At 37.7% G+C, this 14090-nt stretch overlaps 1 protein-coding gene across 1 annotated transcript; it reads left to right on the top strand.

Annotated features, from left to right (window-relative positions):
• The first annotated feature begins 1680 nt into the window (after nucleotides 1–1680).
• On the top strand, nucleotides 1681–11828 carry dUTPase (Deoxyuridine triphosphatase). The gene is made up of 5 exons (XM_071669501.1): nucleotides 1681–1865; nucleotides 3824–4061; nucleotides 7563–7699; nucleotides 8147–8292; nucleotides 11676–11828. Exons 2-5 carry the CDS (start codon nucleotides 3958–3960, stop codon nucleotides 11727–11729), a joined length of 441 nt encoding a protein of 146 aa, XP_071525602.1. The 5' UTR covers nucleotides 1681–1865; nucleotides 3824–3957; the 3' UTR covers nucleotides 11730–11828.
• The last annotated feature ends 2262 nt before the right edge of the window (nucleotides 11829–14090 follow it).

Genomic DNA, 14090 nt, shown 5'->3' with positions numbered 1-14090 from the left:
TGTTTTACGCAAAACGATTTACTGTAAAACATTTATATGTGTGTGTGTGTGTGTGTGTGTGTAACTTATTGGTGCCGTCTGTATCAGAGCCGTAAGAAGTGGATAGTGTTATGAGTGATCGTTTGTGCTGACGCTAGTTGTGCATGCCTCCCCTCCCTCCTTTAGATTAGGATGTATTTCATTAACTATTCCTCGATATCTACTTATACTGGAGTGAGAGGGAGTTCTACACTCGTGGGGCCCCATCACTTGCACGGTATCACATTATTCATGAAACTTCTGTATGCTGTTCGCATTCACAATTTTACCACTTATTTTATCCAGTCATCCGCCAACTCTTATGCCACTCTTACAATTTTGCTTACTAGTCTCTAGTTTATTTTCATATTGAAGCATCTTTCGAAGACTTTTCACTCTTGTCTTTATAAAAAGAATAAAAAAACTTGGAAGTCAACTCATTTACAGTAGAAAGTATACTCGGGGGCAACGGAGTATTATTCATGAATTGATCTTCCTCGGTAAAACTAAACTAACCAAGGTGTTTTGAGGTGGAAACTCGGTTCCATGCTGTGGTGACAGTGGGTAACCTCCCTTCAACCTAGGGCTGTTTGTGTGGTGGTTGACATTCACTCAACACATTCAAATCCCGGGTGGTGCTGGCCTGGGCTCGGGGGATCTGTGTCGAGGGATCTGTGTCGAGGCAATTGACTCAGCACGCTGTCTTTTTGAAGTATTACTAGGAAACAGAGAAAGAATGCATTATATCAAATGAAGATAGTAGATAATACTGTCGTAAGATTACTGGTTTTCGAGTAATCAGCCATATTCTACTTATGGTCATTTAGCGTAGATTCGCAAGCGACATCCCTAAGCTGTTCAGAGTAGTGGCTAGGAAAAATAGAACCTGGCCTCTCGGTGCAGCTGGGAAGTGTGTATTCCTTGTTCACACCACGTGCCTATTCAGGCTGGGATACAACTTCCTTCACAACTTCCTTCACAGCTTCACTCGCAACACACTTCCTCCTTCACAAGAAATCCTACCATTATGGCACTATGTAACACCACAGAAATATGTAGAGTATGTCATGACCTATGATATATATATTAATATATATATATATATATATATATATATATATATATATATATATATATATATTTAGTGTGGACGTGTATGTATATTCATGTGTATGTGGGTGGGTTGGGCCATTCTTTCGTCTGTTTCCTTGCGCTACCTCGCTAACGCGGGAGACAGCGACAAAGTATGATAAATAAAATTATATATATATATATATATATATATATATATATATATATATATATATATATATATATCTTTCATACTATTCGCCATTTCCCGCGTTAGCAAGGTAGCGTTAAGAACAGAGGACTGGGCCTCTGAGGGAATATCCTCACCTGGCCTCGTTCTCTGTTCCTTCTTTTGGAAAATCAAAAAAAAACGAGAGGGGAGGATTTCCAGCCCCCCGCTCCCTCCCCTTTTAGTCGCCTTCTACGACACGCAGGGAATACGTGGGAAGTATTCTTTCTCCCCTATATATATATATATATATATATATATATATATATATATCTGAAAGTAGGGAACCGTCGTTAGAGCAAGTCCATTTCGCTCTTACCGAAGAGGCAACGTAAATTTACCCCAAAATCTTTTCAGGTTGGCCATGCACGGTGATCAGTTTGTTCTTCGGTGCCATAACCTGTGAGGGAACCCTCCGGGTGAGCACAGACCTAGAACTCATCATACGTACCCGCGCAAGTGCATTGTTGACATATTCACCATGAGCACTTTACCCTCCGTGAGAGTCTGATGGCGGTCATCATACTTCGTCTTCACCTCCTTCTTCGTAAGTGTCGTTGCCCTTTGGACCCCTCTTCTTCCTTTGTAAGTCTCAGTAACGTGATGTATTTTATGATGGCACCAACAACAAAAAAAGAGAGATATGAGAAAGTCGATCTTGTACGACATTGGTATTCTTATAGGAAGAAATAAGCGTTCACAAGCCAATGAGCAAAGTGGCATGTTTTCCTGAGCGGGCTTGGCCAAGAGGTAGAGTGAGTGTGGAAGCCGTACACTCCTGGTAGAAGATATAGACCGTAAGGATTCTAGGTAACACCAAACTTGATGTTCTATGATAATGTTATGTACTAGATGACACTAAAAGGAACCGACTTTCCTAATCTACATAGATGAGACGGGGTTGTATAGCAAAAGTTCTCTGTAGTGTGATTGACTCAATGAATTTGAAATGGGTTGAAGTTGGTTTCAGCGGTTTGGTTTCACACACACACACACACACACACACACACAGGCTTTTGTGGTAAACTAGTTAGGTCTGCGACCCATCTCAGGCTCAAACCCCAGATGGGTTTGAATCCCCAGTTGGCTCACAGATAATCCATCTGTTCTTGCTATTGACACTGGTCCTGAATGGGTACGTAGCATAAGCAGGGGGTAGGTTTGCGTGTGTGTATACATAAAGATAAAAGACGGTATATATATATATATATATATATATATATATATATATATATATATATATATATATATATATATAATAAGATTCGAGTCGGGCGACACACACATGTAAAAATTCATTCCCAGTAGTACTTAAGAACTGTCGCAACCCCTAACCCGAGTCATAGAAGAAAATATCAATGAGATACAAATATTGAGATCAAAATGTTGCGAATTAAGGGGAACATTGGTAACACAGTGGCGGCGGCACAGTGGGGACTGAAATCCCCCACTTTGAAAAGCAGGGAGACTTATCCCCCCACTTTGCTTAGACTTGTATAGAACTGGATATGTTGTGGTAATATGACAATGTCTGTGAACGGGACAAATTCCCCACTGACCGCTGCCTCAAAAGAGTAATATTGATTAATCTTTATATATTTTATAAACTGTACCTTATGCTGTACAGCAATTTCTATTACGGACTTTTAATACTTGAAACAAGCTTGAAACATAAGGGCTTATAACGCCATGTCGCGATGAATAAGAGGGTCTGCCTTTTCATTTTTTAGTATATGTGTATTTGTAATTCTGACCCAATGATATTATCATTATTATTATTATTATTATTATTATTATTATTATTATTATTATTATTATTATTATTGTTATTGTTATCATTATTATTATTATTATTATTATTATTATTATTATTATTATTGTTATTATTATTATTATTATTATTATTGATAGAAGTACACAGCATTGGTTCGATCTTATTGTTGGTAATTTTGGAGCCAATAAGAATGTTCTTTGGAGTTTAATGGTGTTTAATCAATAATACCCCCAACACATACAAGCAAACGCACACAATTTGCGTTCGATTGTACATTAGGTTTTGTAGAGGGCTTTGAACAACAGGGAAAAGGTGGATCTAAAGTTATTGGATTAATGAAGGGTTACTAAAAATCCATATTTGTTAAGATCTGACCCAGAACCAAACAAATCTCTCGCTGTTCTTATTAATACCGGTGTGTCTTTGTCTCATGAGTGCCGTTTGGTTAGGAAAACCATGTTCTTCTATTTTCTATCATATTTCTATGTAGTCTTTTGTGATGAAAAAATTCTGTATCAAATCAATTTACATGTTGCTACTTAGGACAATTTATTATAATTTGTTTTCCATTTTTTATGATTTTTTTTTTGGCTTTTACTATTATACATTTATGATATACACAGCTAAACACAATATGAGTACTATTATAAAAGAGTAGCCATTTGATAATGAATAGAGTATGATCTTTGATATAATTAGAGAAATTGATTATTTTGTTTAAAAAATTGAAGGTGTGTGTTTGGCCGTTGGCGGGCCGTTTTCCCGCTATATCTTTTGAAGTACATTGTGTGGCAGTGTGAGGGAGGCAATCCTGTCCTGCAACTCTACTTGAACTGTTGGAGACCAACAACCTTAGAATCTCATCATGCCAGGAGAAATGAGGGCTATCCTTCGCTTTAAGAAGATTACTGAAAATGCCTATGCCCCGAGTAAAGGCTCAAAACTGGCCGCTGGGTTCGATTTGTATAGGTAAGCTGCTATGGGGTCTGAATGTCCAAAGACATACTGCAGATATGGGTTGGGCTATGGAGCCTGATATGAAATTCAGGAGTTTGCATGTACCGAAACTACATTTGAAGTTAGAATATGAAGTTTATGCTTGCATATGCAAAACTTTTGTGCTGAAAATGGTTATGGTTTCATATAGCTCTTCTATGCCTGACTTAAGCATTTGTGTGTTTTGCGTTTTCCTAGTGTTGAGGCCAGTCGCATTTGCATAGATTGATGTTTATATAAGTGAACCGTATGGTCAAAAAACGTTTGGCTGATATTTCGGCCCAATAACTCCCATTTCGGCCTTTATTTAACCGACACGCCGGCCCCATGTCGGCAGTTCAACCCTCAATATTAACCGAAACATCTACTACCCCCCCCCCCTCCCGGCCACACTTCAGCCCTTAATATTAACAGACACTTTGGACCCCCCCTTCCCCATATTTGATATTAGTAGACACTTCAAGCCTCTTTTGGCAGCTTGTACCCAAATTTTTGATTTCCCAGTGTCGGTATGTATTAGGGGACGATTGAATTGGTTATACAGTGGTAGTGTGTTGTGTAGAAATATATTCTAGGCCACTCTATAGGGTAGGGGGCATAGTGGTGAGGGTTAGGAATACCATGGAAAATGAAATGTCAAAAAAGATAAAATCAATACAGCGTGTGAAGAGCTCTTCTAACTTTGCATAGCAGCTGAGATCCAAATGTTATTTATGAAAGATGGGATAGATTGGTACTCTGCAGGTATTTCTGTTATTAGAATTATCTCTCTAAGGCACATATGAATACCAGTTACTCAAACCTGTTTTGATGCAGAGCCAGCCAAAACAGACGTACATGATTATTATGAAAGTCATTTTTCAAATTGATATGAAAAATAAGGTAAATGATTATCAAAGCTAGGGAGGTTAGGTGATTTTTATTAATTTTTTGAATTTTGACAAGTGCTTCTTATAAATTGGTTAACCCCATGTTTCACCTGTTCTCCATAACCCTCACCACCATCACCATATTTTATATTAAAAAACATTTAAATATGCTCCAAATTCCACTTCAGTCTTGTATTCTCTAAACTATACACTATCTTTACAAAACAAAATCAGTAAGTAACCAAAACCATTATCACATATCTAAAGTATTATTATTACCCTAAGATTTATGAAAGCTATGTGGTGTTAAAGCATGAACTGGTTTATTTGGGTTACTTATACCTCAAGTGACTGTAAATAGCATTGGAGTGGTTGATGGATTATCCTAAGGGATGCTGGCTTGCATTTTGGAATAACTTCACCTGTACAGCTCCAATGGCTTTGGTAAGAAATCCAGGTAAATCTTTAGTTTAACCTTCCCATACACATTTAGTTACAGGTTATGAGAGCTTCCATGTGAACTTTTTATTTCCAAAAATCGTATATGAATTCAGAAAAAAATATGCAATATTTTAGGTGTATCAAGATAAAGAATGCAGAATATATAACCTTTATGAACATCTGTGGATGGGGACAAGCAAGAAAAGTACATTGGTTGTGGTGGGAACATTTTAGGAGTGATGTGGTGTAAGATGGATGTTGTCCCCTAGTTACTGCTGCGAATATGTATTTCACTTGCATCGACACATATATGTTAATCATATTTTATGAGGCCCAGACACATGTGGTTAATCATGTGTTGAGACCCATTCCCCATCCTTAAGTCAAGACCCCTAAAATTCCCTGAACAAGGGTATGTGAAGTGGCTGGGGAAAGCCATGGAATGGTCCGTAGGGCCTTGTTTTAGATAGGGAGCTGTGGCTCCTGTGCATTACACATGACAACTAGAGAATAGACGGAAGTGAGTGTGGCCTTTTTCATCTGTTTCTGACACTAACTTGTTAAATCAGGTAATGGCAATCAGATATGAAAAAAGAAAAATTTCATGCATGCTCGTCATTTTCCATGTGAGCAAGGTAGCATCAAGAACAGATGACAGAGCCTTAGAGGAAAAAATTCCTAACTTGGCTCCTTCTTCTGTTCTTTCTTTTGGAAAATAATACAGGAAGGAATATCCAGCCACCTGCTTTTGCCCCTCTTAGTCACCTTCTGTGATATTTAGATTTGGACATATGAAGAGAATGAGTGAGGACAAGTTGACAAAGAGGATACATATGTCAGAAGTGGAGGGAACAAGGGGAACAGAAGACCAAGTTGGAGATAGAAGGATGGAGTGAACAAATTTTTGAGTGATCGGGACCCGAACATAGGTTTTTCTAGGATGGTCAATGTGTATAATATTTCAGATGTGTCAGTTGAGAAAGAATAAAGAACATAAAAGCTTTATGAACTTTGTATTTAATGATGGGGACAAGCAGGAAAAGTACATTGGTAATGGGTTAGGAATGACTTGGTGTAAGATGCATGTGGTTCCCTAGTAGTCGACTGCTCTGAATATGTATTTTGCTTCCATATATGAAGCACAAACTCGTTTTTCATGATTTGTAAGGCACAGATACGTGTAGTCAGTTATGTGTTAGGACCCATTACCTGGCCTTCACAGGCATGACCATATATATAATAATAGATAAAATATAAATTATAATATATATATATTTATATACATTTATATATATATATATTTTTTTATATATACTTTGTCGCTCTCCCGCGTTAGTGAGGTAGCCCAGGGAAACAGACGAAAGCATGGCCCAACCCACCCACATACACATGTATATACATACACGTCCACACACGCACATATACATACCTATACATACAGCTCCCTTCCCACATCCAGGCCCCACAAAACTTTCCATGGTTTACCCCATATGCTTCACATGCCCTGGTTCAATCCATTGACAGCACGTCGACCCTGGTATACCACGTCATTCCGGTTCACTCTATTCCCTGCACGCCTTTCTTCCTCCAGTGTTTTCAGGCCCCGGTCACTCAAAATCTTTTTCACTCCATCCTTCCACCTCCAATTTGGTCGTCCACTTCTCATTCCCCCCACCTCTGACACATATATCCTCTTTGTCAATCTTTCCTCTCTCATTCTCTCCATGTGACCAAACCATTTCATTACACCCTCTTCTGCTCTCTCAACCACTCTTTTTATTACCACACATCTCTTACGCTTTCATTACTTACTCGATCAAACCACCTCACACCACCTATTGTCCTCAAACATTTCATTTCCAGCACATCCACCCTCCTCCACACAACCCTATGTACAGCCCACGCCTCACAACCATATAACATTGTTGGAACCACTATTCCTTCAAACATACCCATTTTTGCTCTCCGAGATTAATTTTCCTCCCTGGTGTAACACACCACTTTAACACACAGGAACCATGTGGGCACATGTACTGTCATTTTTGGAGTGAAAATGAAATGTGGTGCTTAGGATATATTTCGAAGAAGTTTAAGGTTATGCTTGAATCTTTGCATTGAATTAGGCTTGATATATATAATTGTTGATTTTTATTTGAATTTGCAGTGCATATGATGCAGTAGTACCAGCCTATGGAAAAGCTTTAATCAAGACAGACATACAAGTGGAGCTGCCCTCTGGTTGCTACGGCAGAGTAGCTCCACGATCTGGAATGTCTTGGAAGCATCATATTGATGTTGGAGGTGAATGATTTCTTCTTTACACTCAATTTTTGTATCTATTGTCTGTATTTTGAAGCTGTTTACAAGTATACTGTGATGGCTGCTTTATGCTGTAAGTAAATTTATCATTACAAAATATTTGATAGTTTATGTAACCTGTCACTGTTTTGTTTGTTGTATCTGGTTTTTGAATTATCAATTTAATTTTTAAAGTTTTTACATAACTGTCTGGTAACTAAGCTGCCAGCATGTATAAATTGAAGACAGGACATTTAAGATATTAGAAAGATGATGAAACTTGATTTGAAAACCTCCATCAGACTGGGAATCAACTCCCATTCTCTGGTACTGCATAGTGTAACATGAAAATTTCTTTGTCTTGCCATTCTTAACATTGATTATGGTGAAAATTGCAGTAGATTTTCAGTTTCAGTAGAAAAATTTATGTAAATCCAATATTTTTTTCAGCTGGTGTTATTGATAGAGACTACAGAGGAAATGTTGGTGTAGTTCTTTTTAATCATGCAAAGACTGACTTTGAAGTGAAGAAGGGTGACCGTGTGGCTCAGTTGATATGTGAAAGAATTTTATACCCCGAGCTGGAGGAAGTTGAGGTTTGTACTTTGCAGTTTGTTTTCTTAGAATTTTTTAGTGCTGACATTTTTCACCTAAGAATGGTGGTTTGATTTTAAGATACATAGAAAAAAAGTTTAATGTATATTGAAGATGTTATTTTTTCACTTAAATTTTCATGTACTCTTGTTATTGCTGGATGGGCTTGACACTTATTGTAGTTTTGATTCATAACAAATACACCTTTAAGAGTTAAGTCCACAAACACCTGAAGAGCACAGATTAATCCTTTTTATTGTTCTTTTTCTCATATTCTTCATTTATCCCTTCATCTGAGAAGCCACTGTGCATAGAGAGCTATGGTTTCGGGGCATTACACATGACAGCTAGAGACTGAGTGTGAACGAATGTGGCCTTTTTTGTCTGTTTTCTTGGCACTACCTCACTGAAGCGAGGGGTAACAATGCTATTTCCTGTGTAGTGGGATAGTGATAAGAATGGACGAAGGCAAGCATGAATACACACACACATATATATATGTGTCTTGCATCTCAAGGTATAAAGAGTAGATAGTCCTTGAAGTTAGAAAATCTGTTTTACTTGTGAGTGAGTTTTAAGGCCAAAATGGATCATGCCATACTGTTTAGATGTGAAGAAAGTAAAGATCTGCCATTCCCAAAATGAAGACATACCATGAAATATTTATGACAGTGTTGTGGATGCACTTGATATTTTGAATATATTTTGTATTTATGAATGCTCTTGGTATGGTGAAAGATTTTGAAGTTGTCATGAAAATGGAAGAAGGGAGAGTAAAAAAGGAAAGGTATAGTATATGTCAAAGTAAAAATAGAATGTAAGCAGATATAACAGCATTATCTCCTGTTGCCTATAAGTAATGACGATAATGAGGGAAACTAGATTTTGCTTTTAAGAATATACAGGTTAGCCCTGGTTAAGGTCATTTTAGCATTTCTGGAAAGTGTGACTTTAAGCAAATCCATTTTTCCCACAGGAACCCATGTATAAGGGCTGTTCAAGGTCCTTGGGTGCTAACACTAGAATATTTTCTATGATAACAGTAACCCAGAATCGGGTAAGTTGGTGTTAAGGGAAATGAGGAACTTTAGAATGCTGTATATAACTACTAGATGGAGTGCCCATCTGTTGGACAGGTGAAGTAACTCCCCCTAAAAAAAATGATCATCCTCATGTCATAACCAATGGAAATTAATTTTAATAATTGTTAAGAAGTATCCCTGGGGATAGGGGAGAAAGAATACTTCCCACGTATTCCCTGCGTGTCGTAGAAGGCGACTAAAAGGGGAGGGAGCGGGTGGCTGGAAATCCTCCCCTCTTGTTTTTTTTTTAATTTTCCAAAAGAAGGAACAGAGAAGGGGGCCAGGTGAGGATTTTCCCTCTAAGGCCCAGTCCTCTGTTCTTAACGCTACCTCGGAAACGCGGGAAATGGCGAATAGTATAAAAAAAAATATATATATATATATATATTTATATATATATAAAAAATATATATGTGTGTGTATATATATATATATATATATATTTTTTTTTTTTTTTTTTTTTTTTTTTTTTTTTAACTATTTGCCATTTCCCGCGTTAGCGAGGTAGCGTTAAGAACAGAGGACTGGGCCTTTTTTGGAATATCCTCACCTGGCCCCCTCTGTTCCTTCTTTTGGGGAGAAAAAAAAAAAAAAAAAACGAGAGGGGAGGATTTCCAGCCCCCCGCTCCCTCCCCTTTTAGTCGCCTTCTACAACACGCAGGGAATACGTGGGAAGTATTCTTAATCCCCTATCCCCAGGGATAATATATATATATATATATATATATATATATATATATATATATATATATATATATATATATATATATGTATATATATATATATATATATCCCTGGGGATAGGGGAGAAAGAATACCTCCCACGTATTCCCTGCGTGTCGTAGAAGGCGACTAAAAGGGAAGGGAGCGGGAGGCTGGAAATCCTCCCCTCATTTTTTTTTTTTTTTTTTTTCCCAAAAGAAGAAACAAACAGAGAAAGGGGCCAGGTGAGGATATTCCCTCAAAGGCCCAGTCCTCATCCTCTGTTCTTAACGCTACCTCGCTAATGCGGGAAATGGCGATTAGTATTAAAGAAAAAATATATATATATATATATATATATATATATATATATATATATATATATATATATATATATATATATATATATATGTATATTTATATTCCTGCATATTCTCCATATCCCGCATTAGCGAGGTAGCGTTAAGAACAGAGGAGTGAGCCTTAGATGGTATATCCTCACTTGGCCTACCTCTGTTCCTTTTTTTGGAAAATTATAAATGGAAGGGAGGATTTCCAGCCCCCCACTCCCTCCCCTTTTAGTCGTCTTCCACGACATGCAGGGAATATGTGGGAAGTATTTTTTCTCTGATATCCCTAGGGTTAAGGGGGGGTATGTTATTTCATGTGTGGTGGGGTGGCAATGGTAATGGATGACGGCAGCAAGTATGAATATGTACATGTGTATATGTTATGTATACGTTGAAATGTATATGTGCGTGTGTGGGCGTTTATGTATATACATGTGTATTTGGGTGGGTTGGGCCATTCTTTCATCTGTTTCCTTGCGCTAACATGGGAGACAGCGGCAAAGTATAATAGAATACAGTATTTTATTTATACTTATTCGCTGTCTCCTGCGTTAGCAAGGTAGCGCAAGGAAACAGATGAAAGAATAGCCCAACCCACCCACATACACATGTATATACATACAAGCCCACACACGCACATATACATACCTATACATTTCAATGTATAAATACATATACATACACAGACAAATACATATATACAGGTGTACATATTCATACTTGCTGCCCTCGGTCATTCCCGTCGCCACACAAGATGGCACTCTCCTCTCCCCGCATGTGCGCAAGGTAGTGCAAGAAAAAGACAACAAAGGCCACATTCGTTTACACTCAGTCTCTAGCTGTCATGTGTAATGCACCAAAACCACAGCTCCCTTTTCACATCTAGGCCCCACAAAACTTTCCATGGTTTACCCCAGACACTTCACATGCCCTGGTTCAATTATCGTGTAAATTGAGAGATGCTGTACATGTTTTCACACGTAAAAATTATTCACCTGGTCTTAAGTTCACTGAAACAGTATCATTGTTTAAAGGTGTTTTGTTTATGCACAGGACTGTCATTTAGATGCCTTGGTAGGTTTGTGTTTTGTGTGCTTTTCTCTCTTTGCCCAGTACCTATTTGTATTTTTCCCATTTATATTTATATAATTAACTAAAAAGTAACATTGTAAATAACATTGTGCATTATTTTGGGCTGCATAGATTTTTTTGACATTCTGAGTCTCCATTTTTACATTCTTCCTTTCACAGGAACTTGTGGACACAGAACGTGGTGGGAATGGTTTTGGATCATCTGGAAATTAAGTAGAAATATGAGTTGGAATCTGAATTTGTGCAGAGAAAGATTGATGATATTTTGTTTATGTTTTACCAGATTTTTTTTAATTATATGGTCTTTTTCTTTGTTGGGTTTCATTTTCCACCTCCTAGAATATACTAGTTCTCAGATTACAGTGCTGTATGAGCTACCTATCTTTGTCTTCGTATTTTAACCTGTCACCCATGTTTTGTTTGACACTATCACTATTATTTTACAGCCTTACAAATATCATTCCATGTCCTTTTCATTCTCATTTTTTCCAGACCTCATATAAATACTTTCCTTTATTAGTAATCTTTTAAATGAAGCTTGCACTTCTTTGCAGAGGTTGAACTCTTGGGTCAGGCAGGCTCATGCAATACACCCTTTTATCATTTACCAGTGCAACACAGCCCTATCTTGCTTGTCATAATCTATTGACCCCCCTTTCTCTCTCTTCACATTGGATTCATTGACAAACTTCATTTCTGATTCTGAATAACAAAAATTTGAATAAGCATTAAGGAGACCAAAGCACTCTGGATAAAATCTTGTAGATAAAGGTTATTAGAGCATGCCTTTTTATTGCGGGAGTTTTGAATTTCCAGACGTATGAGTATTAGGTTTGGGTGAATATTTCATGCATGTTTGGCATTTCCTTCGTCAGCAAGGCAGCATCAGGATCAGATGTGAGTTTTAAGGAAAAAGATCCTTTTTTGGCTCCTTACCATTTTCTTTAGGAAAGTAATAATGCAGTAGGGAAGGATTTCCAGAATGGTATTTCTGTTGACTTTTCAAGAATTTGGTGGCAATTGTTGCTGATTACTTTATCAGCATTTTTATTGTATATATAGCTCAAGTTGAGGTGCAGGTGTGGCAGAATACCTGTATTCCGTTGTATAAAGGCAAAGAGTACAAAAGTGAATGTTCAAATTACAGAGGTACAAGTTTGTTGAGCACACCTGGTAAGTTGTAGAAAAGATTGGCGAGTTCAAGGGTTAAGGCATGCACGGACCATCAGATTGAGTAGGAACCATGGGTTTTAGGAATTGTGGAGATATCTATGTGTAAATACAGCAAGAAGGATTTTTTCTAGAATGGAGAAAGCATGAGGTTAATGGAGTTGCTGTTTGGAAGGTGCTACAAATATATGGCAAGGAAGAAAGGCTACTAGGAACAGTGAGGTTTTATCGAGGAAGGTGAGTGGTTTAAGGTAATGTGTGTCAAAGCATGTGATGTTATCATGGCTGTTTAATCTGTTTATGGATGGGGTGGTGAGGGAGATAAATGTGAGGATTTTGGGGAGAGGGTTAAGTCTACAGTCTGGTGTGAGAGGTGTTGGCCTGAAGGATGAGTCAATTGCTATTTGCAGATGATATGACTAATGACAAACTCAAGTGAGAAAGTACCGAAGATGGTGTTCAAGTACAGGAGATTGTGGTTATGGAGGAGGTTGCAAGTTAATCTGATTAAAGGTAAAACAATATTTAGCAGAGGAGAGAGAAAGGACAGCTCCAGTATGAGTATGAATGGAATGAACCAAGATGTGTAGGAAGAGAGGTCACCAGGTCACTGTCTGTGAGGTCAAAGATGAGTATCTTTGATGCTATATCAATACCAATGGTATTGTAAGGATGTGTCCTGGGCCCAAAGTGGAAAAATACAGAAGATGGTGGATGTCTTTGAAATGAAATGCCTGAGGTCAATATGTGGTGGTGTGAAGAGAATTGAGTTAGGAATGATACTGTGAGACAGTGTGGTAGTAAGTGGAGTATGCTTGAGAACAGCAGTGTGTGCTGTAATGGTATAGATATATGGAGGGGATGAGTAAGGAGAGACATGAAAGATAAATTACTTTTTGTCAATTGTGGAGGGAATAAGATGGAGACCAAGGATGAAATGGAATGTAAGACACTTGTGAGTTATGTGTTGACAGTGACAGCTTCCCAAAGCACTTGCCTTTAATCATATTTTGAAAGCTTAGTCTTATATTCCCATACTGTTTAACAAACCTCAGCTAATCTTTCACCTTTCCAGTCAACTGTTCCACCATCAATTCACTTTGCTTTGAACATGTGTACATTATTTCCTTAGAAATGTCTGCAGCTCATATCATTTTACCCTTGTTCCTTATTCCTCATGCAGCATGCTCATCAATGTTATAAATCTACATGTGCAATTAATGGAACACATCTTACATAAGAGACCAATGTAACCCTAATTTCTCGTATTCATAAGGCTGCAATACCCTTCCTTATGCAAAACTTTATCATATGTATGAGCCTATTTATGGTTGTGGAATTCAAAAGCATTGGGTGTCTTATGATAAAAGCAGATGTGAAGAAGGAGCACAAAATACTTAAAGG

Source organism: Panulirus ornatus, chromosome 14, assembly GCF_036320965.1.
Source record: "Panulirus ornatus isolate Po-2019 chromosome 14, ASM3632096v1, whole genome shotgun sequence".
Classification (NCBI taxonomy): domain Eukaryota; kingdom Metazoa; phylum Arthropoda; class Malacostraca; order Decapoda; family Palinuridae; genus Panulirus; species Panulirus ornatus.
This window is presented reverse-complemented; position numbering and strand designations above follow the sequence as displayed.